The sequence below is a fragment of the Achroia grisella genome, unplaced genomic scaffold (assembly GCF_030625045.1).
Source record: "Achroia grisella isolate CSIRO2021 unplaced genomic scaffold, CSIRO_AGI_Agris_v1 utg512, whole genome shotgun sequence".
Taxonomy (NCBI): Eukaryota; Metazoa; Arthropoda; class Insecta; order Lepidoptera; family Pyralidae; genus Achroia; species Achroia grisella.
This window is the reverse complement of record NW_026712906.1, coordinates 2,612,937-2,640,101: the sequence shown is the minus strand read 5'-3', so window position 1 is coordinate 2,640,101 and position 27,165 is coordinate 2,612,937. Positions and strand designations below refer to the sequence as shown.

Below are 27,165 nucleotides of genomic sequence, written 5' to 3'. Positions count from 1 at the left end.
ATCTTTTGTTGAACACATTTATGCAGTGTTATTTTGTACTTACTTATTCAGTGCATTATTGTTATTTACCTGTGCAACACAGCTAAGGTACTGGGATGTATCCTGTGCAGACCATCCAGCACGGCGAGATGACCTTTCAATGCCGCTTCCACCAAAGCCGAGTTCTTCCAAACAGTATCCCCATTGTCCAATGTTGTACGCTGTTGCATCAGATCTCTAGCTGTCATATCCTGGTAAAGGACAATGGGCTCTATTGTATATCCTAATAAGGATGCCAGTTGATTGACTAAGAGGCTTTTGCCGCATCCTTTTGGACCTGAAACAAAAACGGTGAATTATGAAGTAAAATCCTACCCACATTATAAGTAGCATTCACACCTATACCATTTAAAATGAAATGCATGTTGCCGTATTTGGAATGGAGAAGGTCTTAGGTTACTTTTCAGTAGACGCATGTCATATATATATAATAAATACAATAAACATTAATTATTATATATTTCGAAATACTATAAAGCAAAGTTACTGTATGTGTATTTATTCATCTACTTCAATTTTACTGAAGTCAAGATACATTTCGGAAGTAATAATACATTTAGAGTAAGTAATCACTATGTTTTAAAAGACATTCTAATATAATGTACATTGTTCAACACTGGCCGTATTAGTATTGATAAAATATATTTGAATTTCGAAAATGCTTTGGTTCTATTTGAAAGTATTCGAAATTTAATTGATGGTTCGATTTAGAACATGAATAGTGTAAGTGAATATGTATGTAATGAAAGTGATACACTTTCTCGCTCACATGCACATATTTAAGTATTGCATAGCTGTCAGCAATTGCTTACAAATTAACTTAGTTTTAATATTAAATAATATCGAAATGATTTTCTATTAAAACTAAGTTTATTTGCTCAATATCAACTAAATTATTAAAATTCAAACTCACCAACTATACAAAAATCTCCGACACTGTGACTCAATAATATTTCGCACAACAATTGACTTTGATATGCAGTTTTTACTATTCTTTTATCATCTATCCCTTTCTTACTCCTCACACCGCATGCCACACCAAATTGTGATTTATGTCCATTAATCTGGATAGTCACTGAGGCTTCATTTTCTTTGAATTCAATCCCTTGCATAGATATGTTCCACTGGGACTCAGTGTCTACTTTAAGATTACTGAGAACAGCTTTCACATTTCTTATATGGTCTTTGGTCAAAAATGTATTGTACGGATACAGTAAATACAACAGCGTATGGGTGGGAATAGCTGGATTGCGTTCCTGAAAAATAATTTAATATTTCATTATTATTTTTAATATATACAAGTAACAAAAACAACCTAATACGAACTAACGAATATATTTTTTTCGATTATCCGGGCCTGTCGATCGACCCTGTCACCTGTCAGAGCATCGTCTGCATTTTTAGTTGCAGTTTAAAACGTATTTTATCCAGTAAAAACGCCGTATTACAAAAGAATTGAGAAAAGAAATACTTATTTTAATAAATCACTTTTAACTACTTAAATTATTACTATAATATATTATAAATGTTACGTTAAAGTTCTACTAAATGATGTTCCGGAATTACGCTAAAAAATGTTAAACAAAGCTGTCTGTTACATGGTATTGTATATTAAAACAGCGTTAAGTGTTACTATAACAGTAAATTGTTATGTCATTATTATAGCAATAAAAAACACCGCACGAAACTCAGTCGCCTAGGTACTCTGTAATTTACCAACTTTTCAAATTAAAACCCCTGACCTTTTTAACTTTCATTTGAAGGTTAACTGCAACCGAATCACCTAGATAACAATAGGCAAAATAAACACGATATTCACAAATTACTTTAAAACTTTAAGCTGGATTATCAAACGAAATAGAATAAATAAAAAAAAAGTCTGGGGTGTTTCTCAGATATTATTAAATGAATCTGTAACCATTTAGGCAAATATTTTAAAATATTTCATCAGACTTAAAAAAGGACGAAGTTCTTAATTCGGCTGTTTAATTTTTGCTGCATATACCCATTAACAATATCAGTTCGTAACCAAAAGCACTCAAATCAAATCAAAACAAAAATAATTTATTCATGTAGAACATTTAGCCGCTTATGACCGTCAAGTTTTTTGTATTAATATTTTCTTCTGTACTGAGTCTCTTTTAATGCTTCTTTTCTTAGTCTCTAATGTTAATAACACGACGATTTCCATTGGGAAGTGAAACTAACACCTATAGCTATATAGCATAATATTACATATATTAGCTAAGGTGCTATTCCTTTCTATCTTTTAATTTTGTTTGTCCTTTAGATATTGGTGAAATTAAGTGTTATAAATATAAATATTTATTTATTTATATATAATAATTAACAATCCTCTTCTCCTGTACCTTAATAATAAGAATTTATCTCTTTATTACGCATTCATAAATATTAACAAAAAACTTTACATAGATATACTAAACAAAATGCAATTATCGCTATAAGTAATTTCTAACAGACAACCTGCGAGATTAAACCTTAAAAGTAAAGAAAAGATACATCATCACATAGTATAAAACAAAGTCGCTGTCGCTATCTGTCCGTCCCTATGTATGCTTAAATCTTTAAAACTACGCAACGGATTTTAAGCGGCTTTTTTTAATAGATAGAGTGATTCAAGAGGAAGGTTTATATGTATAATACACGTAAACCCGTGCGAAGCCGGGGTGGATAGCTAGTACTATATAAACAGAATAGATAATAAATCAATACAAAATATATACACATACAAATACTACAGGTAAACATATTATTTGTTATATGTTTTCAATTAGTTTAAAAACTTTTAGTTAATCTAGTAAATTTACTGACATTTCAATATAAGGTCAGTAGATTTATTAGAAATACATAATCTATTCTAATGTCAGGAATCGGACCTTGGCACTGAACAAGTTTGTGTCTGATGACAATTTTGCGTGAGTTACCATATTACGATCTCCATGCTGGGAGGCTTTTAAGGTCAAACGCGACATGAGCATCATAAGGGTATGTTGTGATCCCATTTATTGACTTACTAGCTACTCGTCCCGGCTTCGCCCGGTGTACGGTATACATGTATTATACATAACCTTACTTTTGAATAGCTTTATCTATTAAAAAAAAAACGCTTCAAAATCCGTGGGGTAGTTTTAAAGATTTAAGCATACATAGGGACGGACAGCCAGCCACAGCGACTTTATTCGATACTATTTAATATTAAATAGAGTAGATATATATTTTGTGCGAAAGCAAAGTGGATACCATGTTTTAGGTGTCTGTATATCTCTCTATTTATAATATTACTATAGATACACAAAACACTACAGGGATCAGATTTTTTTATGAGGAAAGCGAAACTACTGCACCTAGCAATTCTTTCCTTCATTATTCCAGAATGAACAATACAAAACTTAGCTAATAGCAGCATTTTAACCAGTAGAATATAAACAAAATGAGAAGTTATTTAGATTTATGTACATATGACAGTTTCATTTAGATTTGTTCAATATTAATGACTGATTTCCACTCATGCTTCGTACTTTTTATTTTAAATAAATACTCTCCAAAGCTTGTCTGGAAGAGATTGCATTAACGATAAGACTACTTTTTGAAGTTTTATTTCGTTCATGTACTTTGTATATTGGTGCAATAAAGTGTTATATATACCGGAACATGTGAAACTAAAATACACAATAATTTGTTAAAATAACTAAATTACAATTTAATAAAAAAAATACATTTTAAAAATAATATATTCCAAATAGCATGCTCAAAATAATCGACACTTCAGGTAAACTTTCGAACTGCAATTTGTCTATGTCTATGCACCCAACCTATGAAACCTTGCCCGTACATGGGTACGGTAGTACCAAACAAGGAAAAAAAACTATTTCAGGACATTTCAGGAAAATACAAGTTTGAAACATTTATAAAGAGTTGATTTACAAATTTTGTAGAACCGTTGTAATGTGTATAGTACTAATATATATATTTGAATTAAATAAAAAGGAGTATTGAGACCATATTTGGTGTGTAATCATGCAATGTGTTTCATCTCTTACTTTTATACTGTACAAAAGTTGTGTTGCTGCTTTTAGAGATTGGCCTGTTTGGAATACGGCTGTTTTTAAAATTATTTATTACTCTGGTGGTCACTTTACTCCGTAATTTAATTTAAACAAGAAACTGTATATTTGTAATCATGTACAAGCTCATTTGAAAAGAATAAGTGCTGAATTTCTTGTCAGTTCTTTAGCTCGAAAAATGCTTACAAGATGAGCATGGCCACTATTTTCAAAGGCATATGAAAAGGTAAGGTTATGCAGTGTTGTGTAAGTGCTTGAATGCGTTTATGGACTGAGTTTCAGAGCCGTGAAATTTTACGAATTCGAACGAAACGAAATACAATGTCTGTAATGTAGTTCACATTGATATATTGGTGACGGTTATCACTTACCATCTAGTGCACCATTAACTTGTTTGTTTTTCGAATTATATAAAAAATCCATAAGTAAAAAAAACAGTATTAGAAAATTGGTAGAATATACTACGATAAGTACAAAGTATTAATTAAATTCTCACCAAAATAAGTGCAGCCGCATGTAAGTTATCCACAGGGAAATCAGGTAAGTTGACCATTTGCAGTTCAGGGCTGATGAGGGCGTAAGCAGCTTCCAATAGATGCTCCAGCTTAGCCACGTTTACGTTGGGAGCGTCCTCTTTCAGCAAATTCAGGTGTTCCTGTAAATATAGAAAGAATATTATAACGACGACATTAGCTAGAGATAAGGATACGCGGATGGTTGGCAGTTGGGTTTGTATGACTATTGTAGCATGAATATTTGGAGTGAAAAATTATAATAATTAATACAGTAATAATATCCCTGGACAATTTACAGAACGCCATCTAGTTTCAAAATGAGAAATAAAAATATAGACTATTTTTTGTAAATAGGTACATATTATACATATTATACATAGAAAACACCTAGACCGACTCAAATAGTCTTGCTTAATAATTAATCATTTCTTCTGTCACACATATAGATGTGTTCGTTACTTATGGCATATGCCATAAGTAACGAACACTTTGTAAATCGACATGTTACAAGTAAAGTAGTAAAGTAAGGTACTTTTTATTTTACTAATATTATATTTACTAATATAAAAAGGACCTTCCTTTCGGCGGCAAATATTTCCGAACTTCTATTATCTGTATTATTACAATATAGAACTTCGTAGACAGCGTCTACAAATGTCTACAAGTTTGATTACATTCGTGTCTATTCCGTAGCTCTTTCGTAGACTTTATATACAAAAATGCTACGGCAAAACGTTACAAGAAATGACCTTTGAATTATAACCAATTTTTATGGTATAATATATATTCCATAAAAACATATATTTTCATTTTGCAATGATACCTTTATGAGACAGTAGAACAAAGAAACCGCGTGGAATACAACTATTAAAGATGAAATGCTTCTGTTTTTCTAGAATTACAAAAATCTGACGGTCCATGCCTTTGTGGTGAATAGTAATCATCGTCTATATGACATCAAATTATCATGTGACGCTCATGATACCACTGATATATTGCCATTCCAGAGAACTATGAAGTTATGTTACTCAAATAACTATTCATTTATTTATGTCATTTGCTATTTAATAGTTTGTAATTCTTAAAAAAATTATTCTAAACAACATTTGTTGAAAAGAGCAACACTCTCATTTCATTCTTCTTGTGAGACTCATCGCAAACGCGTTCCGAATGAGTGGTAAAACCAAAAAATATGACTATTCAAAAGTGCTTATATAATATTAAGTTTATTGGAATAAGGATTATTTCTATTCTATTCCATTCATGCCTTCATATCCTGTAATTTCACTACCTTGTTTCACCCCTGAACCGTTTAAAAAGCAAGCTCTTGATTGCTGAAATAGGTGAGTCTGCGGTATATACACAAATTACTTTTTCTACCTAACCAACCGTTTCTATCATAGCCTACCTCGGTTGTAATATAATATTATCAATCGCAATAAATCACTAGCTATTTATAACAGGATCATTATTGCCAGGGTTGTGTTAGTTGTGTATAGACAAAATTAATTTACCGAAGGTCGCTCGAGTCAAATGCAAATTAGAGATATTAAAAGCATTAGCAATGTTGTCTTTATGTTAATATTTATGAATTAATACAGTATTACATTAATTTAGATTTATATTTTACTACTGCGTTATCAAGTATAAGGTTTTCAACCAATTGCCAACAAGACTATATTTTCGATTGACTTTATATTTATTTTTAATATATCGCACGCTTAATAGTAATTACATTAATATGTAAAAAGAATAATAATACACTGTTACAGTTGTTATCCCAGATGGGGCAGTCAGAGGCATTATCAACTGTCGATGTCATGATAAATTCAATACTTGACAGCGAACATTTCAATCCAACATAGTAGGTTGCAAGTCTTCAGCCGTCTCTCGGGTTTCAATTTTTATTTTGATTTAGTTTCCCTTCACAGATGTGTTAGTCGGAAATACAGATTAAGACACAAAGTTTCATTTATTGGTATCAACCAGATATACTCACGACCTTATTGGCTTTAAGTAAGAATAGTAAACCATGACATAAAAAATAAATATTATTCTTTTCCACCATTAAAATTTCCCGACTTCAAAACTAATTTGAGAATCGAGCGTTGTTTCTCCATTTTGGTCGTAGTAGGTACCGATTTTATTATAGTGTTTGCTTATGGTTGGTATGTATAAAATAGACGTGTAATAAATAAAAAGAACTGTGTCAAATCTACCGCACATATATCTTTCATGTTATTCAACAAACAAATATGAAACTATAAAACCCCTGTCACATAAACCATACGGCTGTACATTTGGAATATGCTTTTTGGGCGTAAAACAAACAAAGTAACTGTCTGAAATGGGAAAAGTATCGGATTTACGCCCCAGCACGGTGTGACGCGCTAAACACGCGACACAAAAATAACACACAAAAAGAACATAATGTATTTTCAACTTTATGTATCAGTTATAATAAAATACATATTGTCTTTTCGTATATAACACAAGCGACCCGCTCCGGCTTCGCCCGGATGCAAGTTTATTGTAGAGATTACTAATAGTTTATTGGAATTAAATGAAAAATTTAAGTTAATAAAGTTTTAACACGGAATAATAAACCATCCTATAAATCCCAAGTTAAGCGGAGTTTATGTCATGGACACTAACGCAAACTAGCGACCGTTTTCACTCCATACACGAGTCTTTAAATGCCTAACATGTAATATGCATTGATAACTGACCTAATATACATATATATACTATAACAAAAATACAACTCTATGTTTTCATATATGTGTATAATGTCACTAGTGAGTACAATTATATAGACTATAAAGATAGCCAAGTCGAATGTCTATTCTTTCCTTATAAACGCAAAAGAATACCTTTAGAAAAACCTTGTTTTTCTATCAGGTGTAAGAAAAATACAACTCTATGTTTTCATATATGAAATGTCACTAGTGAGTACAATTAAGTAGACTATAAAATCAACCGACTGCGGCTACAACATGCCATGACTGAACCCCATTAAGAACAACCCACCAAGGGAAACAATTTTCCCGCAATTAATTCTGACAACTTATTAGTACTGAACCCACGTAATGAACGTTTCACGTTTACAACGAGATAATTATAGAAGTTTTATTTACGGACAATTGCGGGACTTGTTGTTCGTCTGTACTTGTATTGCTCTATCTGATATTAATGGTGTAGCAATTGAACGCGCTGTCTTAATTTTGTGGGTCAGAGGTTCGAATCCGGTACTATAAAATCATTTTATTCATCATTATGATAGTCTGGACTTTATTTCTATATATATTTAGCTTCTTTGCGACTGTATTTAGAAAAATAAGGGGGGAATTCAAAGGTGTCAAGTAACATAAATAAAACACAATCCACATACATACTGAGACATTTACTCCTTTTTGAAGTTGGTAAACTGCCAACATCAAAGGGAATTCTTTTCCCCGTATCATGAATTCACGACTCAGTCGGAGTGACATTATCGGATCAAAGTATCACATAAGTGTTTAACTTTGTTATCTGTGGATTCTTACTAAGTAACGCTATAAATTGCATTTGCTGAGATATGGTGTAAGGATCACTCAGTTACATTAAAAAAAAAGATTAACAAATAATAAGTTCTTAATTCTACATTCATTTTTGTAATATAAATATACTTAATATTTAATACAAAATTGAATGAATTACTTTTTCAATCGGGATTACTTTCGTGTTGGTATCAAACACAAACATAGATATTTACTAATATTAGTGGCGAAATTTGAATTTTTAATTTCCCATTGTCTAAAGGAAATAATTTAATTTTTGTACCTTGTACTTGTATCGAATAAACTCAGTACTCAATCGATAAATTCTTTCATTGTATGTATTGTATAGTATTTCAGAGTGAATTCATATTTTATGCTCCCATGAAGGTCAGGGCGGGTTATTAATGAGGGAGAACATTAAAACATACTCAAAAATATTTAAACTATAAATAGCTACATTATCGACTAATAATATAGGCTCGTATATTTTAAAAAGAATTTCATATCCCTACAATTATTGCACCAAGCAAAGTAAGGGTGGGTAGCTAAACTATAAATGTAACTGATCGCTGTCCCAAGAAAGATATACGAGAAAAACTAATTATTAGGGACCATTATCAACGTAACAGAACCCAAAACAATGATGTTAAATTTTTCATTAATATTAATTTCAAGAACAACAGTTTACATCATACACAAACTTTACTAATATAGATCTTAAAACTCAAAACAATGTATGTTAGATTTTTCATTAATATTAATTTCAAGAATAACAGTTTACAACATACACATTTTTACAAACATAGATCTTGACGTATACCAATTAAAAAAAGTGATCAGTTGTGTTATTTACAACGGTCTTTGCACTAAGCGTAGGGGCCACTTGCGTACTTGTATCGCAGGGGCCAAACTATATTTTATCTATAAGTTTACTGTTCTAGGGCAGTCGGTTCTGATAATACATTGAATTTACATTTTAATAAAAGTACTTTTTATCGTTTGTGTGCCCTAATCATAGAAGTTAACAGCTTTGTGTCCGACATTAATTAAGCATTTTGGTACGCTTCACTTAAAATTGTTTATTTCCTTTCACAAAACATAAAAAAATAAAAAAATATTTTTCCGAATACCACTGCGTATAGTTACAAAGTCACGGGCTCAGCTAGTACAAAATATATTAACGTATCTACGAAAATAGCCAGCTACCCAAATAGACTCCACTCCCGCCCATTGAACATTAATATCCAAACTGACAGAGATGTTATCAAGTCGGCTTCATTACCAAACAAACTTCGGTTCGCCGAAACTACTTATTTGTGGACATAAAACTTAGGGGTTTCGTGAGAACTACCAGTTTGATTTCCTGTTACGAAAATTATGCGGAACCGTAAGGGAAATTTATTATGCGCTAATGTTGTAGAACGCATTTGGCTATGTGGCCTTACCTAGCTTCTTAATATATTAAAACATACATATTTAACGGGACCAAGTTACAATCCAATATAATTTAAACTTTTAAAATCTAATATATAAAATTCTCGTGACATTTTGTTCATAACAAACCTCCTCCGAAACGGCTTGACTGATTCTTAAACTTTGTGTGTATATTCAGTAGGTCTGCGAAAAGACGTAATTATATTTGACACTCCTAAATAATAAGGATGATCTACTACATTTTATTTTTATTTTTTGGGCAAAATTATTTATATTATGATTCTCCATTAGAAAATACTAGCGACCTTAAATTTTCACGCTTTTTTTTAAACTAACAACCCTTGACTTTTAATAACGATACTAATTTATACGGCAACATAAAGTTTGCGAAGTCTGTTATTATATATATTTCAAAAGTTTAAAGGGTTCGGTTATAGGAAATCATCATCTCATATGATGCAGTCAAATTGCAGGATTCGGCAGGTACCGCATGAGTGGTGGTACCATACTTCAAGTACTTATATATATATATATATATATTTTTTTACCATCAAATGTCCCGTATCTTGTTCGCCTTCAAAATTAAATAAAAAAACATATAGTGAAAATGTATAAACAGGATTATACTTGGTTTTCAAATATAACCATAATCAGTTACAGTGAAGAACGTTGCACTGTAACATCAGCATTGCAATTAAAATATAAACGTATTTAAATAGCAATAAAAATTTAGTATTGGCAGCAACATAGGAATTAATACGATATATGTGTTTCATCATAATTACATAGTATAAAACAAAGTCGCTGTCGCTGTCTGTCCTATGTATGCTTAAATCTTTAAAACTACGTAACGGATTTTGAAGCGGTGTTTTTTTATAGATAGAGAGATCAAGAGGAAGGTTTACATATATAATACATATACACCCGTACGAAGCCGGGGTGAGTAGCTAGTTTCTTTACAAAGTAAACAAAAGGTCTTATTGTGCTCCTTCTTAAAATATATTAAAATTAAAACAATATACAAACAAGAAACTATAAAAATATAAAACAAATACAAAAAACATTTGGGGACTTCTCTAAATGTCTACAAGTTCCTTTCCAAATTCATATGACAACAAAACTATAAACAAACTTTGTTGAAGTTTCAAGTTTTTATTAACTATACTCCAAACATATTTGTGCTTGCAGGATTGCATGCGAGTCAGTCCTTAGGGGACGATAAAACCGATCACATCGGTAGAGCGACAGCCAGTCACAGAAAGGACTGCGATCGGATACCACGTCGCTGTCGTTACATACATTACTAGTTGCTATAGTAAATATTAAATATCCAATATTATAAAATATCATAACAAAAATTAACATTATTTTCAAATAATTCCATTACATCCAATAATTTTCATTGCGAATGGTCTACGCATTTTCGAGCAATATATTGTCTACGTTTCGTAGGCGGTCTACGAGGCGGTCACGATTTCGTAGCACAACATTGTAACAATAAACAGGTGAGTACTATTATATATCTCTCCTATTCTTAATATATCTGAAATAATATTTCCATTACGTTTTTACTTTGTGGATAATGTAATACAAATATAAATGAACTTTATTCAATTTTTTATGCAATTGGCTGAGGACTCACCTAGTGGCGAGGAGTAAATGTCGCCTATAACATGAACAGCACTAAATTCTTTTATATTATTTGTTTGCTCTTTTAAACAAATGTTATATAACTTTTTTTTAATTTTTTTTAGTATTTTGTTTGACCAAATCACAGGAGTAAATTATTAAATATTCAGTCGTAGTTAATTTAATTAACAATGAAAAAAAATGCATTCAACATGTTCATTAATTTATTAATATGAATATATTACAACTATTTGTTAATAGGTATTAACAAATTAATGAAACGTACAATAAACATATTTTTATTATTTTTAATATACTTAAATACGGTCGATATTTATGTATAATAATAAAAGTATTAAATATGAACATGTACAATAAATATTACATTTTTTTTAATAGTTAATAATTATCCATTTTTATGAAAAAGTATTAAGTGATATACAATTTTAAATCTTCGAATATAGGTGTTAAACTAAATACAATAACATTTAGTTATTTTTATACACTCGTGTTTAATATATACAAATATTATGTGCCATAAAATTATTCGCGTTAAGACCCGGTTAATAATATAAATAACAATATTTAGTCATATTCTTAATAAAAACATATACATTTATGCGGCATTAACTTTAAATAACTTTTAAAGTTCTCTCGTCAAATTGGTATCAAATATAATCAACTCAAATTTATTGTATCAAACAACACAGTACACTCCATAATGACTATAGTACATAGTGTATTCTTAAGTTAATAACTATGTTCAGTGTTTTTAGAACTTTAGTCTGTACTAGTACTAGTACATGGTTATTCTGTTACGTCAGGGCCCATTCATGTTTCAATTAATCAACAGTAAATGGGTGTTGATGGAGGTCTCATTTTCCGAGCAACAGGCCGCGGTAATAACGTGCATATAAATCACAACACAGTGACAGCGTACCGAGAAACTCACAGTTTGAGTTCGTGTAATGTAAACATGTTATAATGTTTACTAATATCATAATTTAGAAAGTATGTCTGTCTGTTACCTTTTCAAGATTAAACGGCTAAACCGATCATAATGAAATGATATAACGAAATTAAATGATAAGCTAATAAGCATATAGAAGGACATCATATATGCATAGATCTCAAAATATAGAGCATGGCAGACAAAATCACCAGTAATAACTACTGTATATTTAATTATATTTTTTATCTTTTATGAATTCATAGGTAAAATGTAAACTTGAACAATATTAATGAACCAACAGACAAGTTTCTTGATCATTCATTTTGGCTGATTATGCGTTTTGAATAACGATATAATAAAAAAACTTTAAACAAAGATTGTTGTTATTCCTAACAAATAATATAAATTATGCTAGGTTTCAGCTATGTCACCTAGCCTACAGTGGGTGCTTGGGTATAATAGCTTTGAATATAGTAGAACATTGTGTATGGTAAAGAATAGTTAATTTACAATATAGCAAAAATTATTTAAAAAAAACAATAGAGAAGTGAATAAACATATTAATAATATCACTCTGATTAAGAATAAAAATAAATAATCTAAAATACACTATAATAAAAATAATATTATGTAACTGACATATACTAGATTAATTTCACGAAAGTGAAAGTGATATAGCATTAGTTATTATTGATTTTTTTTAATAATAGATATTTTTTTATACTTTATTAATATATATGTTACAATGTGACAATAACCACAATGAAAAGTGACTGGAGCACGCTAAATTGGCCTATATAGTTTATATACATCTACGAAAACTACCCCAATTATTTACTACAATAGCTTGTGAATAACGAGCAACATGGGGTTAGGGAATAGCATGACGTTGCACCACTGAACAATCATTATTTTGTAGCATTGTGGATTTGAAAATTTCATAGTAATTTCAATTATATACCCCCACTGTAGTAATTCGTATAGTAGACAGAAATTTATAAACTTAATTTGAAATACCTATAAATCACTAAATGGTAACTTGTTTAATTAATAATTAGTAAAGAACTAGTTGAGTGGATATTAAGTGAGTTCTTCTTCTTAATTTTTTTTTTGTGTATGTTACGCGACAGACCAACACGCAAGTTTCTTGCTCATTCTTCTAGCGAACAGTCAGTTTTGGTAGAATAAAAAATTGTGACTATTCAAAAGTGCATATATTAAGTTTATTTGGAAAAAGATTATTTCTATTTTAATGTCATAGCTAAAACTGAAACGATTTTAATTGCATTTTTAAAATATATAATTCAAATCATCTCTACCGGATAACAAAGGTTATACCTGTTAGATGTGTATCAGCAATTCATTAAGTTTAATAACAGTGAATTTTACTTTAGAAAATAAATATACTGAAGAATAATGTTAAATATTTATTACTCAATAATGCTGAAACTACTTAACGGAATGGAATTAAATTGTACTAAACAAGGATAAATTATATACTAAATGAATATATAATTCATTTTTCACTATAAACATAATAGAAAAATTAAGATACTCGGTCTCTCTCTGGTTATAACCAGTCTTTTATGTAAAGTTCATGTAATGTCTAAATTAATAGTACATATATAAATAAATCGTTATGAACATAGCTATACAAAACGGAACCCATTTACAAAGAAAACAAAACGTATTCGAAATAATATGTTATCGTGTTTGGTTACAGAAACCGCAACGGCATGTATACGAAACGGAAAGCGAATCAATTATGTGAACAAAGGGAACTTTCGCATGCATTAGAGGCAGTCGCGTGACCGCATGCGTTAGCATTTAACTCGAGTGCTCTGTAATATGCCGGCACTCTGGCAGTCATCCCAAGGGCCTATGTACGTGAAGACGGTGTGGGTGGACGGGTTCCGACATGCCATATTGTCACATGACGATCCCTTTTTAATAAAGTTGAACGCTAAAAAGCGACGTCCACATTCTTCTGCCAGTACAACGAACTCAAAGTTTACGCCGAGACACAGGAATTCTAGACTGAGCAGTCACGAAGATAGTTTAGAAGGTTGCTTGAGGAAATTAGACTTTGTGATCAGAAGTGATAAGTCTAATATAGCAATTCGACCGCGGAATAAGAAAGTGTACGACCTCGACATAGAACACTTAAATTTGACTGATGTGGAGCCGGAGTCTGAAGACGAATTTATATTAAAGGCGACTCCGCAACCGCTGAACGAATTCGACAGCTGCAGATCGAACTACAGCTTTAACCTGAACATGAGGAACTTAAGGTTAAACAGGACGGCAAGGACGGAGGTTAAAGAGAATACAGAGCTATCCGATAGAGTGTTTCAATGGCTCGACTTGGCAGGTAAGGTGAATTTGCTTGGATCTGAAGACGCAGAACGGATAGCCCAGCCGAGACATAGCTGGCCCGAGATCCAAAAGAGGAATTATAGTCTGATGAAATCTAAAACTGCTATAGACGTTAGAGGCAAGGAGGCAATCAAAGTTGCTTTGCCGAAATCGTGCGATAGTGAGAAATCGCAAAATGGTATTATTGATCGGCACGATTTTTATGTGCCGACGTCGGCGAACACGATCGAGAACTACGCGCGGCAGTCACGGAACGTGAAGAGCACGTCACGAAACGAGAGCAACATGAAAATAAAAGACAACAGTAACAAAACAAAGGCCAGAGAGCTGAGAAACAACATGATTGAGACACGGCAAAAAATTGCCACGGAGCGTAGCGCGATCGAAAAACAGTACGCGGATTTAGTTAGCAAGAAGTTGATACCGGACGTTAATAAGAACACTAAAAGGCAAGTGCATATATTCATACCAGAGATACAGAAAAAGAACAATTCAACAACAACGAGCAGAACTGAAAGTCTTTTGTCACAAAAATCATCACTTTTCAAATAAAGCATTTTAAAATAATTAATCAGATGGCGCTGCTATCACAGTAAACATTAGCTCCGTATGTTTTTGCTTTTTAAAAAAAATATACATCGTCAAGACCAATTACAACTAGTCAAAATTATAGAAAGTAGTCTAAATTCTTAGTGACAGTGTTATCTAAGCCTTGGACTTATTTAAAATTAACTTTTAACGAAGTGACAAGTCTCAATATTATATGCATAAAAACTCAAACTAATTAGTGATTGAAACCTGTGAAAGTAATTTATATTTATGTGTGGACCCATTTTACTGTAATTGTGTTAAAAACTGACAAAAAATAAACCTGATCAATAAAATAAAAAGGAATTTTACAATTAAAACTTGGTATGTACTTTTATTACTTAAGTGACGGTAGTAAGAAGTGTTAAAAGTGAAAGTATTAACGTTAAACAATTCAAAAACATTGTAATCAATATAGACACACAAATTCGACAAGTTATTCTATAAGCTTGTTGGAACATTCCGCAAGTACACCATTGATTGGAATACATGGCATTGTCGTCCGTGGTTCAAGCCTCGGCACAGCTCATTTAATTTTTTTCATTGTTCTTCAAAATATTGCGTGTTCTTGATGAACGATTGTGCCTAAAGACTAACAATAACATTCATCGTTCATAATAACAAACATATTATTATGTCTCAGTCAAAAATAAAACTCGGGTGTTGCGATCGACTGACGTCTTCACCTAATATTCTAAGCTGTCAGTATTGCAAGCTCAAGTACCATTTATCATGTGTGAATATTAACAAAAATATAAAGGATATCTCTGAAGATTTCAAAACAAAATGGATGTGCCCGGGCTGCTCTAGCAGACTGCCCAAATCAGACAATACAAATACACCAATAAGATCTAATGCACACCAACAAGGAAATGAATGTCTGTTAAATGTAAATACGAGACGGGGTGGGCAAATGGTAGTACCACATTCCTCGTCCGAGGTAGCAATTGACAGCATTCGTGAAATAGTTAGAGAGGAACTAAGCAACATTTTGGATAGTTTTAAAAGAAACATTATTGAACAGTTTGAGCTAAAAACCAATGAATTACTTGATAGTTTTGGTCGGATCTCGGATTCATTGACTATAATTCAAAACCAACAGGAGGCTATAAAATTTGATGTGAATTCTAATACTTCAAGAATTAATGACTTAGAATCTGAAAATACAACCCTGAGGAATACAGTATTGGATCTTAATTCCAGAATTACGCGTATTGAACAGCATTCAAGGGCTAGTAATTTAGAATTACAAAACATACCCGAACATAAGACAGAAAACCTATTTACAGTTGTAAAGCAAATTGCTAACACTACAAACTGTAAATTGAATGAATCGGATATTCATCTATGTACAAGAGTTGCTAAACTAAACAAAAATAGCCGGCGCCCTAGGTCGGTCATCTTAAAGTTTGCATCACCAAGAATACGAGACAGCTTTTTCGCAGCCTCAATTGCCTTCAATAAAAAAGCAAATAATTTCAGTGAAAAATTGAACACAGGGCACATTGGCATAGGTGGTGATAGAAATCCAATCTTTGTAGTGGAGCATCTCTCACCTACGCAAAAAGCTATTCACGCAGCTGCACGTAACAGGGCTAAAGAACTGAATTATAAATTTGTGTGGGTTAAAGACGGAAGAGTTTTCATGCGTAAGTCAGAAACATCTGAATATATATTAATCAAGAGTATTGAGGATTTGTCCCAGCTGAACTGATCATTGTTTTAATTTCTAACTGTAGTGTATTGTTATATCATAGTTTTCAGTAAATAATTGCATAGTCATACGACTTCATCGATTTTTATATAATAATTTACTTTTATTTGTTTTGATATTGTTAATTTATTAATTACTGTAATTACATACATCTTTTATTTTATCTAATAATTTATAATTTTTTACTGTTCTATTGTGCATCTGTATGTCATCTGAAAACTTTAAAATCTATTATCAAAATGTGCGAGGACTAAATACTAGTGCGGCAGAGGTGCGTCAACAAATCTTAATTAATAATTACGACATTTATATATTTACGGAAACTTGGCTCAGTAGTGGATGTTTTGATTCTGAGATATTTGATATTGGCTATGTCGTGTACAGGCGAGATCGCGGGACTTGCTCTATGTCCAACTCAAAAAGAGGGGGTGGTGTTTTGATAGCGGTGTCCAATCGACTGAGTTCCATGCGAATTTCGGAATGGGAAAGTGACTGTGAGGATCTCTGGGTCTCAGTTACTTGTAGTTCACCGGGGAATAAACCCATTACTATTAAGCTATGTACCGTTTACTTACCACCACCAGTTAATGATATAACATTGGAGATATTTGTTGACAAATGCAATAGAATTTTAGAATCATCTACTGATTGGGATTATACTATAATTGCCGGTGACTTCAACATGAGCGGTATAGGTTGGCACCCAAAATACAGCGATAGTAATGTTCTCTACGCAGTTCCTGCAGATTACAGTGAACGTGAGCTTTTATGTAAGTTTGTAGACTTTTTAACACTTAACGACCTTAATCAATACAATTGCGTTACCAACTATCAAAATAAAACATTAGATTTGCTATTATGCAACGACGAAATTCTGAATGTCTCTGAATGTTTAAGTCCTGTAAGAAATATTGACAAGTATCACCCGGCTCTGAAAATAGAAGTTAATATTAAAATAAGAGAAGTAAGTCCAAACATACACATACCTAGTAGGTGTAATTTCTATAAAGGTGATTATAACGCCATTAACACGTACCTTAAATCCATATCCTGGTGGGATGAATTTGGCTCCTGCAACTGTATTAATGAAATGGTGACAAAATTTTATAATATATTGCGTGACGCCATCAGATCTCACATTCCTATGACAAAAATTCGCAATGGTTCATATCCTATTTGGTTTTCACCTCACCTAATACATCTACTAAAACAAAAAAATAAATACCATAGAAAATTTAAGAAATATAAAAATCCACTGGATCAAATAGAATACGATTATTTGAGAGACGATTGTAATAAATTAATAAAAAAATGCTATAATATATATATAAATAATATTGAAGATGAATTGAAAAATAATCCAAAAAAATTCTGGTCACACATAAAAAGTTTGCGTAAAAATAGCTCATCATATCCAAATACCATGACCCTAAATAATAACACATCTTCTGATGCAAATCAGATTTCAGACATGTTTGCCAATCATTTTTCCACCGTGTATGAATGGGATGACGATCACAGTGACAAATCATTGGATGCTTCTGCAATGACAGTCCACACACATGACACAATAAGTAATATTCTACTGACGCCTCAGGAAGTTATTAAAAAACTTAAGAAGCTTGACTTTAAAAAGGGAGCAGGACCAGACAATATACACCCACTCTTTCTAGTGAGGTGTGCTCACACAGTGGCTCTCCCGCTGAGTATCATTTTCAATCAATCGTTGCAAACCGGGATTTTTCCCAGTGAATGGAAGGCAGCTAATATAGTACCAATATACAAGAATGGAAGGAAAGATGTGATATCTAATTACCGACCAATATCACTTCTGTCGGCTATGTCTAAATTATTCGAAACAATGGTTCATTCTGTTTTGTATTCTCACATACAAAAGTACATAATATTCAACCAGCATGGATTTATGGCAAGAAGATCAGTCAACACTAATCTTACACTATATATCTCAGAGCTTAAGGAAGCAGTTGATCAAAATGTTCAGGTAGATGTAGTTTACACCGATTTTGCAAAAGCCTTCGATAAAGTAAATCATAGAATTTTGGCTAAAAAATTGGATATGTTTGGAATAACTGGCAGCCTACTCAGGTGGTGTATATCTTACCTTCACAGTCGTTACTCAAGAGTCGTGTTCAATGGTGTGCAGTCTTACTCTTTTGCGGCAACTTCAGGAATACCCCAAGGCTCTATATTGGGACCTTTATTTTTCAATGTTTTTATAAATGACATCACAGATAATATTAAGCACAGTACAGGTTATCTTTTTGCTGATGACTTTAAATTAGTGAAGACGGTTGCAAATAGCTTGGACATGGAAAAATTTCAGGATGATATTGTTAGCCTTACTAAGTGGTGTAATGATAATAAAATGTATCTCAATATTTCAAAATGTTACCATATTAAATTTACCAGAAAACACAGACCTTTCAAATCAGGTTATTTTATAAACGGTACCAAACTACAAGAAGTCACCACATTACAAGATCTTGGTGTTCTCATGGATGGCCAACTAAGATTTTCTGATCACATCGATAAAATTGTGGCCGAAGCTAACAAGTCACTGGGTTTTATCTTAAGGAACTCAAAAAGTTTTAAAAAACCAACCACTATTATTCTGCTTTATAACAGCTATGTGAGGAGTAGGTTGGAATATTGCAGCATGGTTTGGTCTCCTACCTACAAAGTACACATAAACAGAATAGAAAGAGTACAAAAAAAATTTGTTCGTAGTTTGTCATATCGTTTCAAAACACCAAGCAATATTAAAACTTACAAAGACAGAACTAATCATTTTCTCCTTGAACAACTGTCCTTGCGTAGATCTTACCTTGACATGTCTTTTCTGTACAAGTTGGTAAATGGTCTCATAGATTGTCCTCCCCTACTAAATAAAATTAATTTTAATGTACCCACAAGAATACCACGTCATCCTTGCAACTTATTCAAAAGTAAAGTTTGCAGAACTAATTTGGGTCGTGTTTCACCTGTCGTCCGTTTGTCGCGCCTGTACAATGATTTTGCAGAGGAAAAACCTGAAATTGATATTCTTTTTGACAATCACTCCGAGTTCATAACTAAGCTCAAAAGTTGACGTTCCTTGTCACATATGTTTTATTGTATTATTGTTAGGAGCATTCAAGTTTAAATTTAATTTATTAATTAATTTTATTGACATTGTAATAGTAGTGACATAATCTTGTAACTTAAAGCATGCTGTGGTTACCTATAATTATGAGAACAGTTAGTTTAAGAACATTAGAATTGTATAGAATGATAACAATTTTTCTATTGCTGTATCTTATGTTGGTAATCCTTAAAAATAAATAAATAAATAAATAAATAAATAAAAAGTGTATTTCTTAATATTATTTTATATTCAATACTATAAAACTTATATTTTAAAAAATAATCCCTGTCGGACAATTCTAAATGTTTTAAGTATTTGTCCTTGCTGTTTATGCATTTAGGAACATTGTTGGATTCCATTGAGCCGGGTAGTTAATTTATATACGGGCTATGAACGAAATATAAACTGAAAACGTTTGTTTACTTTATTTTCGCTAATTAAAATATCACTACATGATCAACGGATGAAGTTAAAGTTCAATCTATGTATAATTAAATTAGACCAAGACGTATAGAATAGAAATATTAATCAAATTCATATTTCGTTATTTAGATAGCTATTTCGCTATTGTATTTTGTAATAATATTTTACATTCACATATCCAAAGTTCCAACATTTTTTAATATAATACTGAGCCACTTTTAAAGGGTTATTTTAATAATAAAAAATGATTGCAACTCAAGTTAAATTAAACGTAGATATATTTTTATTATAATTATAAAATACAATGATAATATGAGGTATATTATCATTGTATTTTATAATTATGACATGACTGTTTATACCAGGGTAGTCAGAGGACTACCCTGATAAAATGTAGTTAGTTGACAATGCCTCTGCATTGTCAACTAACTACATCGTGTTAAACGCAACACTTGACATACACGCATTTCTTCAAGCCATCTCGAAAAAAATACTTGAAAATAAACCAAATTAATCCATTAAGACATTAATTTGGTCTGTATTATAGTTTTTTTTATAATTATTAACGCATTCATTATTGATACACTCATTTTATCATGCGTCAAATTCCGACTTGTGACCTTTCGGTGTAGTCTAGCGAGTGAACCATTATACCATAAGACTTAGATATATTTAATATTAATTTAACTCACCCCAAATCCAATAGTAGCCACATCTCTGGCTTGAAACCGCGAACGGAGCGGCGGGTCGAGCGGCTGTCCATTGTACCGAGGCACTGGCAAGCCTAGAGCTATCACTCGGAAGTTCTCATCGACTCTAACCAGCCGCCACTTCGACAACTCTTCTAGTCCGTGTTCCTAATACAGAGCAACAATCAAATGTTATTATTAAGTATTTAAGCCGCCAAACAGATTGCTTTATAAACTGTGTTTTAATTGTAGAGTGAGATTATTATTACAGTAGGCATAGTCTTCAACTGAGTATTCCGGAATGGCAACGAGTGGTATCACGGTTATTAGCTTATTTGCAATTCCACTTATAAAAAAATAATCATGCTATATTTTTAACAGACTACCTAAGAAAGGTACGTTTGAATATCAAATCAAATATTACATTAAAAGGCTATAAATTAAAGGGTCCAAAAGCCAACTTTAATACCTCGGATCTTATATGCATATCAGTCAAATCAAATAATAACAAAACTAAAATTCTAATTGAAAAATGTTACCTCCAGCAACTTGTCGTATCTGGCTGCAGGAACTAAAAACCTGCCATCTTCTAAATGCATTTCTCTATTCTCCAATAAATTATTTAACACTGGCAACACATTCCGTTCCGCCTTCTCTATGCCCTCAATAATTAGTACTCGACCTTTGATAGCTGCGCGAACTGCACTCTATTGACAAATAATGAAACAATTTTAATTCCTGTTACACTAAATGTGTGTAACTGGGAATATGTTTGCATCTACACTTCTCCAATCCCCTGTCCAATTCAAATGACGGCCTATGCTGAGATTTGAATCCCTAGCGGTACCATTAGACTAAAGTTGTATCAATCAGACAGGAATTGACATTCAGCCACTTCATAAATCCATCCATGGGTTTGGAGTGCCATATGCACTATGTCCTTCTAAATCTCATGTACAATGTACAAAACTCAAAATCTTGTACAATACTTTTTCCTCCATTCAATCTGAGAGACACAGTCAAGACCACTAAAGTAACTGATCAAACTTCTCCCTACTACTCCAGTAAGTAAATTAAATAAATATATTAATACCTGATCAAAATATTTAGCAGTAGCACTCTGTATCTCTCTCCTCTGCTTCAGATCTGCTTCCGTAGTGTCCCGCGATAGAGCCACATACTCCAGTTCTCGTTGTGTGAGCTCCAAATATTGTAAAGCCACTTTTCGTCTACCACAAAATTATAAAATCCATTATTTAATTTATAAGTACATATACAATAAGTAGGTACAGTAAATTAAGATGATGTAACAGACTCAATAAGGGTATCAGAAAAAATCATTAATAATTTCTCAATTTACACAACAACATCATCCAGTCCAAGCTTATGTTTGGATACTAGGCAATTGTTATAAATACATAGATATTTTTTATTTTATAAATATATGCATAATTTACATAGAATGTTTTCTAGCCCAGATTAGTCACACTCATGAAAACAAATGTTTGTACTGTTTGAGGAATCAAAAAAGTGACCATCAGCAATAAAGTGCTGCTTTTTTATTTTTCTTTTTGTTTAACAACATTCTTATCTATAAATATACCATCATAATAAACTATCATGCAGGCATATGCCTGCAGTTTACATATATAGTTAACACACTAACTACTACACTCTTTTAAGAACTTACTATTGTATTATGATTCTATGTGGTGTGATTCTCACATTTTAAATTTATAAACACCAATATGTTTCAAATCTGAAAGGGCCCGTTTGAAAAATACAAAACTGCTTAAGTTACAGAAATAAAATTATAGTAGTATACATCTATTTCTGTAACTTTAGCAGTTTTGTATCAGAAAAGATGAGTGTGTCAGTGAAGATCACAACTTACTGTTAATTGGAATAGACAATATATTAATTCTTTTTGTAGGATATTACCTTCCCGGTCCAGGTCTACCAAGCAAGAACATGTCTTGACCCAGCAAATCCTTTTGCATCATCCATCGTAAATTTCTAAGAGTACTCTGTGATAGTGCTTTCAATTCTGAATTGTCCAAGGTCACTGTAAATATAAAAGACAATTTAAATATATATATGTAATAAATGTCTGAACAACATTCATTTTCATTTATGTATATACAGAACTACTGTATCAGTAGACATTATTATTAGGAAAACCTGATTTGAATGCTGTGCCAGTCTCAAATAATAGTCAATATTAGACAAAATGTTCAATTCAATCTCCAATTTTATATATTTATATGAAAATAATCCACCCGTAAGGTCTATACAAAAAAAATCATTCCAGTTTATAGTTATTACATACCCGTAGATGAAGAAAGTATGCCTTAAAACTACGTTTTAAATCAATTACATAAAATTTTGAGGTTAGGAAAACAAACTTCAAATGATGAACTTACTATACTTTCTAGGAACATATTCCACCTTTTCCGCGGGTTTAATATCCTTGGTAACATCTCCTATAGTCACCTTCTCGTCACTGGAATAAGCCCTTACCGAATTGGCGCTTATTATTGCTTTTCTACCATTCACTATTCGTATCAAAACATCGATTCGTCGGATTGTCACTGCCGGATTATACATTATAATTTACATGAAATAATTTATTAAATTCACATATAAGTTACGTTAGACCTTAACTATAAGTTATTTTAATATTCGCAATTCATAACATTATTGAATACGACTGTATAATATAATAATTGATAAATAATCCGCAAGTCCAAAGTCTATTTCTATCACGACAAGAACACAAGATAGGTGTCAAGGTGACGTTTGGACTTAGGGACTCAGCTGTTTGTTTCAGACACGTTCTTGTGTTTATTTATTTTTGTTGGCTACGTTCTTACTTTTTAATATTGTAATTTCACATCATATAGAGCTACATGCAACTATATATTTTTCAATTGTTTAAGTAACGTAGTATATATTTAAGTATGTAATGGTTTATAACATTTTATGCAGACATTTAGATGCATCAACTAGTCTATGCCTAAAATAATAATTCATAAATGTTACGTACATTAGTGAATTCACAATGACATTATTTATTTAATTTTAAGCAATTAATGCATTATATTATGACAAACAGTTTTTATCTTAATATAAATTTACTAATAATACCTACATACTTTATCTTAGTCTGAGGTTCATGAACAAGCCAATAATCAACATTATCGGTACTAGATATTCATTGAATTGTCGATCTTTGACTGTTACACTCACTTCAATTACCCAGACAAGATTACGATAAGGATACAATAGTATCGGATTGCACCTAAGTAATAGTGTATCGTACAATACGTAGATACGTAGGTCACCTCAGCAACTACAAACATCGTTTTGTATTAAAGATTACGATAAATCTAATAAAATTTGAATTATAGACCGTTTCGTATCGTTCATTACTTTTAATTTTATTATAAGCAGCAATTGTTTTAGTTTTTATATGAGATAAATAAAGATTATTGTTATTAAATACTATCCTATCTTTTAAGTTGGACTAAATTACACACAGCGATTCAAACTTCATAATATTTGGTTAAAGAATAACAATTACAATAGCGTCACGGCTGTTAATGGTTTCATATCGGAGTTTCCTTCACCGGAGAGTCAATTAAAACAAAAAGGAGCGGTAGTCAGGTTAGTGAACCATGGACTAATATTTTAATGTGACTTTAAATAAATATATATTCTTGGAAATTTTGCATTATGATAGACCCACATTAACAATTACTATCCGATTTTATAAAATATGTATTTACTTTTTAATATTTTTGTTTTACAACTTAATCACAAAACAAATAGAGAGGCATAAGTAAAACATAGGCGATGTAAAAGTATTTAAGTTTTATTAAAATGCAGTATTATATTTCTAACATTTATTGCGTTATATTTATTTTACGGCATTAATACAAAATACATACTATTATCTATTAAAAATAAACAAAACTTAAAACAAAAATAATTAAACATTCATCAATAACAAATACGGTTCCACTGAATCATAAACTATTTTAAAGCGTATAAATAGATTCATTTGACTAAATATAATTACAATATCGTAGAAACCGGATATAACGTCGTCGAATACCACGGATCGATTACTCTTTGTTGGCGTAGATTAAGCGAGACATATATTGCCTTTACCGCAATCCCGTACACCACCAAAGAGCAGGATATTGTTAACCACATCCGGACAAAAAACAATCTGACATTGACTCGAGTCCCAACGGGAGTTTCGAGGCATTTGTGGTCCGAGTCTCCAAAAATATGCTGCCCAACCTCATGAAAACAATTTGCCCCAGGGAATGGTATACCGGCGCTACTGTGGCAAACTACCATCGACAGAGTCGTGACACAAATTTAAATTTATATTTCATTGCATATTTTACTATTGATCTACATATATTAATTTCTATATATATTATGTATCTCTTAATATGAATCTATATTATAGTCATACATACAGATTATAGTGACTATTCGGATATAGCTACCATATGTCCTTTTAGTCATTATATCCGGTTAATAGCATATTTCGTAATACAAATATAATTAAAAATTATTGTGCATCCTATATAACATTCCACAATATACTATAAACAAATTAATTTATATCTGCACAGGCTATAATAAATGTAATTAAACTATAAGTACTCTATATTTATTAGGATGTAAAACTTTTCAATCATTTTATTATACAAATTTTATTATAAAATTAGTACACGGAAGTACTAAAATACATCGAGTGACACAATTCATTCGAATCCTATTTACTATTCGACTATTTAAGTTAAAATATCTCTTGAATGTCTGTTAAAGTTGTTCCACTTAACATAAGTACGGTCGCTGAGTACTCTGTGTGTGTCTGTCTGTTGTAAATACTGACACGGGTGCTGCTTATGAGGACTGGTCAGTTCGCGTTACGGCCACTAATAAATGATTTATTCTCAGAAGGAAACTTTATTTCCTTCTGAACAAAAGACAATAGCATATACTGGTGGTCACATTATCCTCTCTAACTGAATTGATATACCTTTAAAAATGAATCTGTATTTGATACACCTTTTGCGCTATCCATAAAGTACCTCATCCCTTCCCCCTGGTCATATTTTAATAGTTAAAATATCCTGTTTTAATACCAAAATAGAAAAGTGATGTCAGAAACTACACTAAGGGGGTTTGAAGTGTTCTAGTTTTCATGATTTGTAAGCAAATGGAATAACAAATAAGGTAATGCCTCGCCAGACAATTTGGTAATAATAACCTACACACAACAATATAAACGTACACAGAATGTATCCACGTATATTAAAAATAATAATATCCCTGGACAATTCACACAACGCCATCTAGTAGTAATCTAAGCAGAGTTTTTGTTATACCCATAACAGAAACTGATATACTTAGTATTTTTTAATACATACAAACACCCTGACCGATACAAGTACTAGTCATGAATACCAATGTCTGAATTGTGTGAGGAATCGAACCCGCAACTTCGGAAATAAAGCGATGTGCTATACCGCTAGACCACCGAGGCCGTCAATATTAAATAAGACTATCAGCACAGACGTGACATCCGCCTTGTCCAAGTGGACTAATCTAGAAACATGTACCTTTCGAATGGACAAAACATTTTTTTATATAATTGGGTGGGATAAAACTGCACACCTGATTCAAGTTGCAACCGTTTTCTATGTACATAAATAGCACTATAGACATCACGTCATTGTGGACTAAAGTATTATGTAATTCAACTGCATTAATTAAGTTTCCTGGCGCCTGAAATAGATGAGATTGACGTATTGATCGTAGACGACATATTACAAAGTCTACCTTGGTGAAATGTGTAGTCGCGAGATCCCTCCACATACATACTAACTGTCATACACCCTCTTTACAATAATATTAACTACCACCAAAGCTACTACGGTTCAAGAACAAAACAACCGTATATTTATATACCTAAACGTAGCGCGCGATAATTAAAACATTGAATATATATAAA

The 27,165-nt window shown here is 31.8% G+C and overlaps 2 protein-coding genes across 2 annotated transcripts in view; one reads left to right on the top strand and one right to left on the bottom strand.

The window, feature by feature from the left end:
* The window catches only part of LOC131846735 (von Willebrand factor A domain-containing protein 8), a 35,519-nt gene extending 11,642 nt beyond the window's left edge, over nt 1-23,877 (bottom strand). The window contains exons 1-8 of the mRNA XM_059196117.1: nt 23,552-23,877; nt 23,070-23,193; nt 22,222-22,357; nt 21,668-21,835; nt 21,132-21,296; nt 4,621-4,779; nt 953-1,295; nt 70-316 (exon numbers count right to left, since the gene is read on the bottom strand). Coding sequence (XP_059052100.1) covers nt 70-316; nt 953-1,295; nt 4,621-4,779; nt 21,132-21,296; nt 21,668-21,835; nt 22,222-22,357; nt 23,070-23,193; nt 23,552-23,735 — 1,526 coding nt within the window. The 5' untranslated portion in view covers nt 23,736-23,877. The remainder of the gene's footprint in view (nt 1-69; nt 317-952; nt 1,296-4,620; nt 4,780-21,131; nt 21,297-21,667; nt 21,836-22,221; nt 22,358-23,069; nt 23,194-23,551) is intronic.
* Nucleotides 10,883-15,121, top strand: LOC131846736 (uncharacterized). The gene is made up of 2 exons (XM_059196118.1): nt 10,883-11,117; nt 13,917-15,121. The coding sequence occupies exon 2, from the start codon at nt 14,042-14,044 to the stop codon at nt 15,119-15,121; it is 1,080 nt and encodes a 359-aa protein (XP_059052101.1). The 5' UTR covers nt 10,883-11,117; nt 13,917-14,041.
* Nucleotides 23,878-27,165: the final 3,288 nt, after the last annotated feature.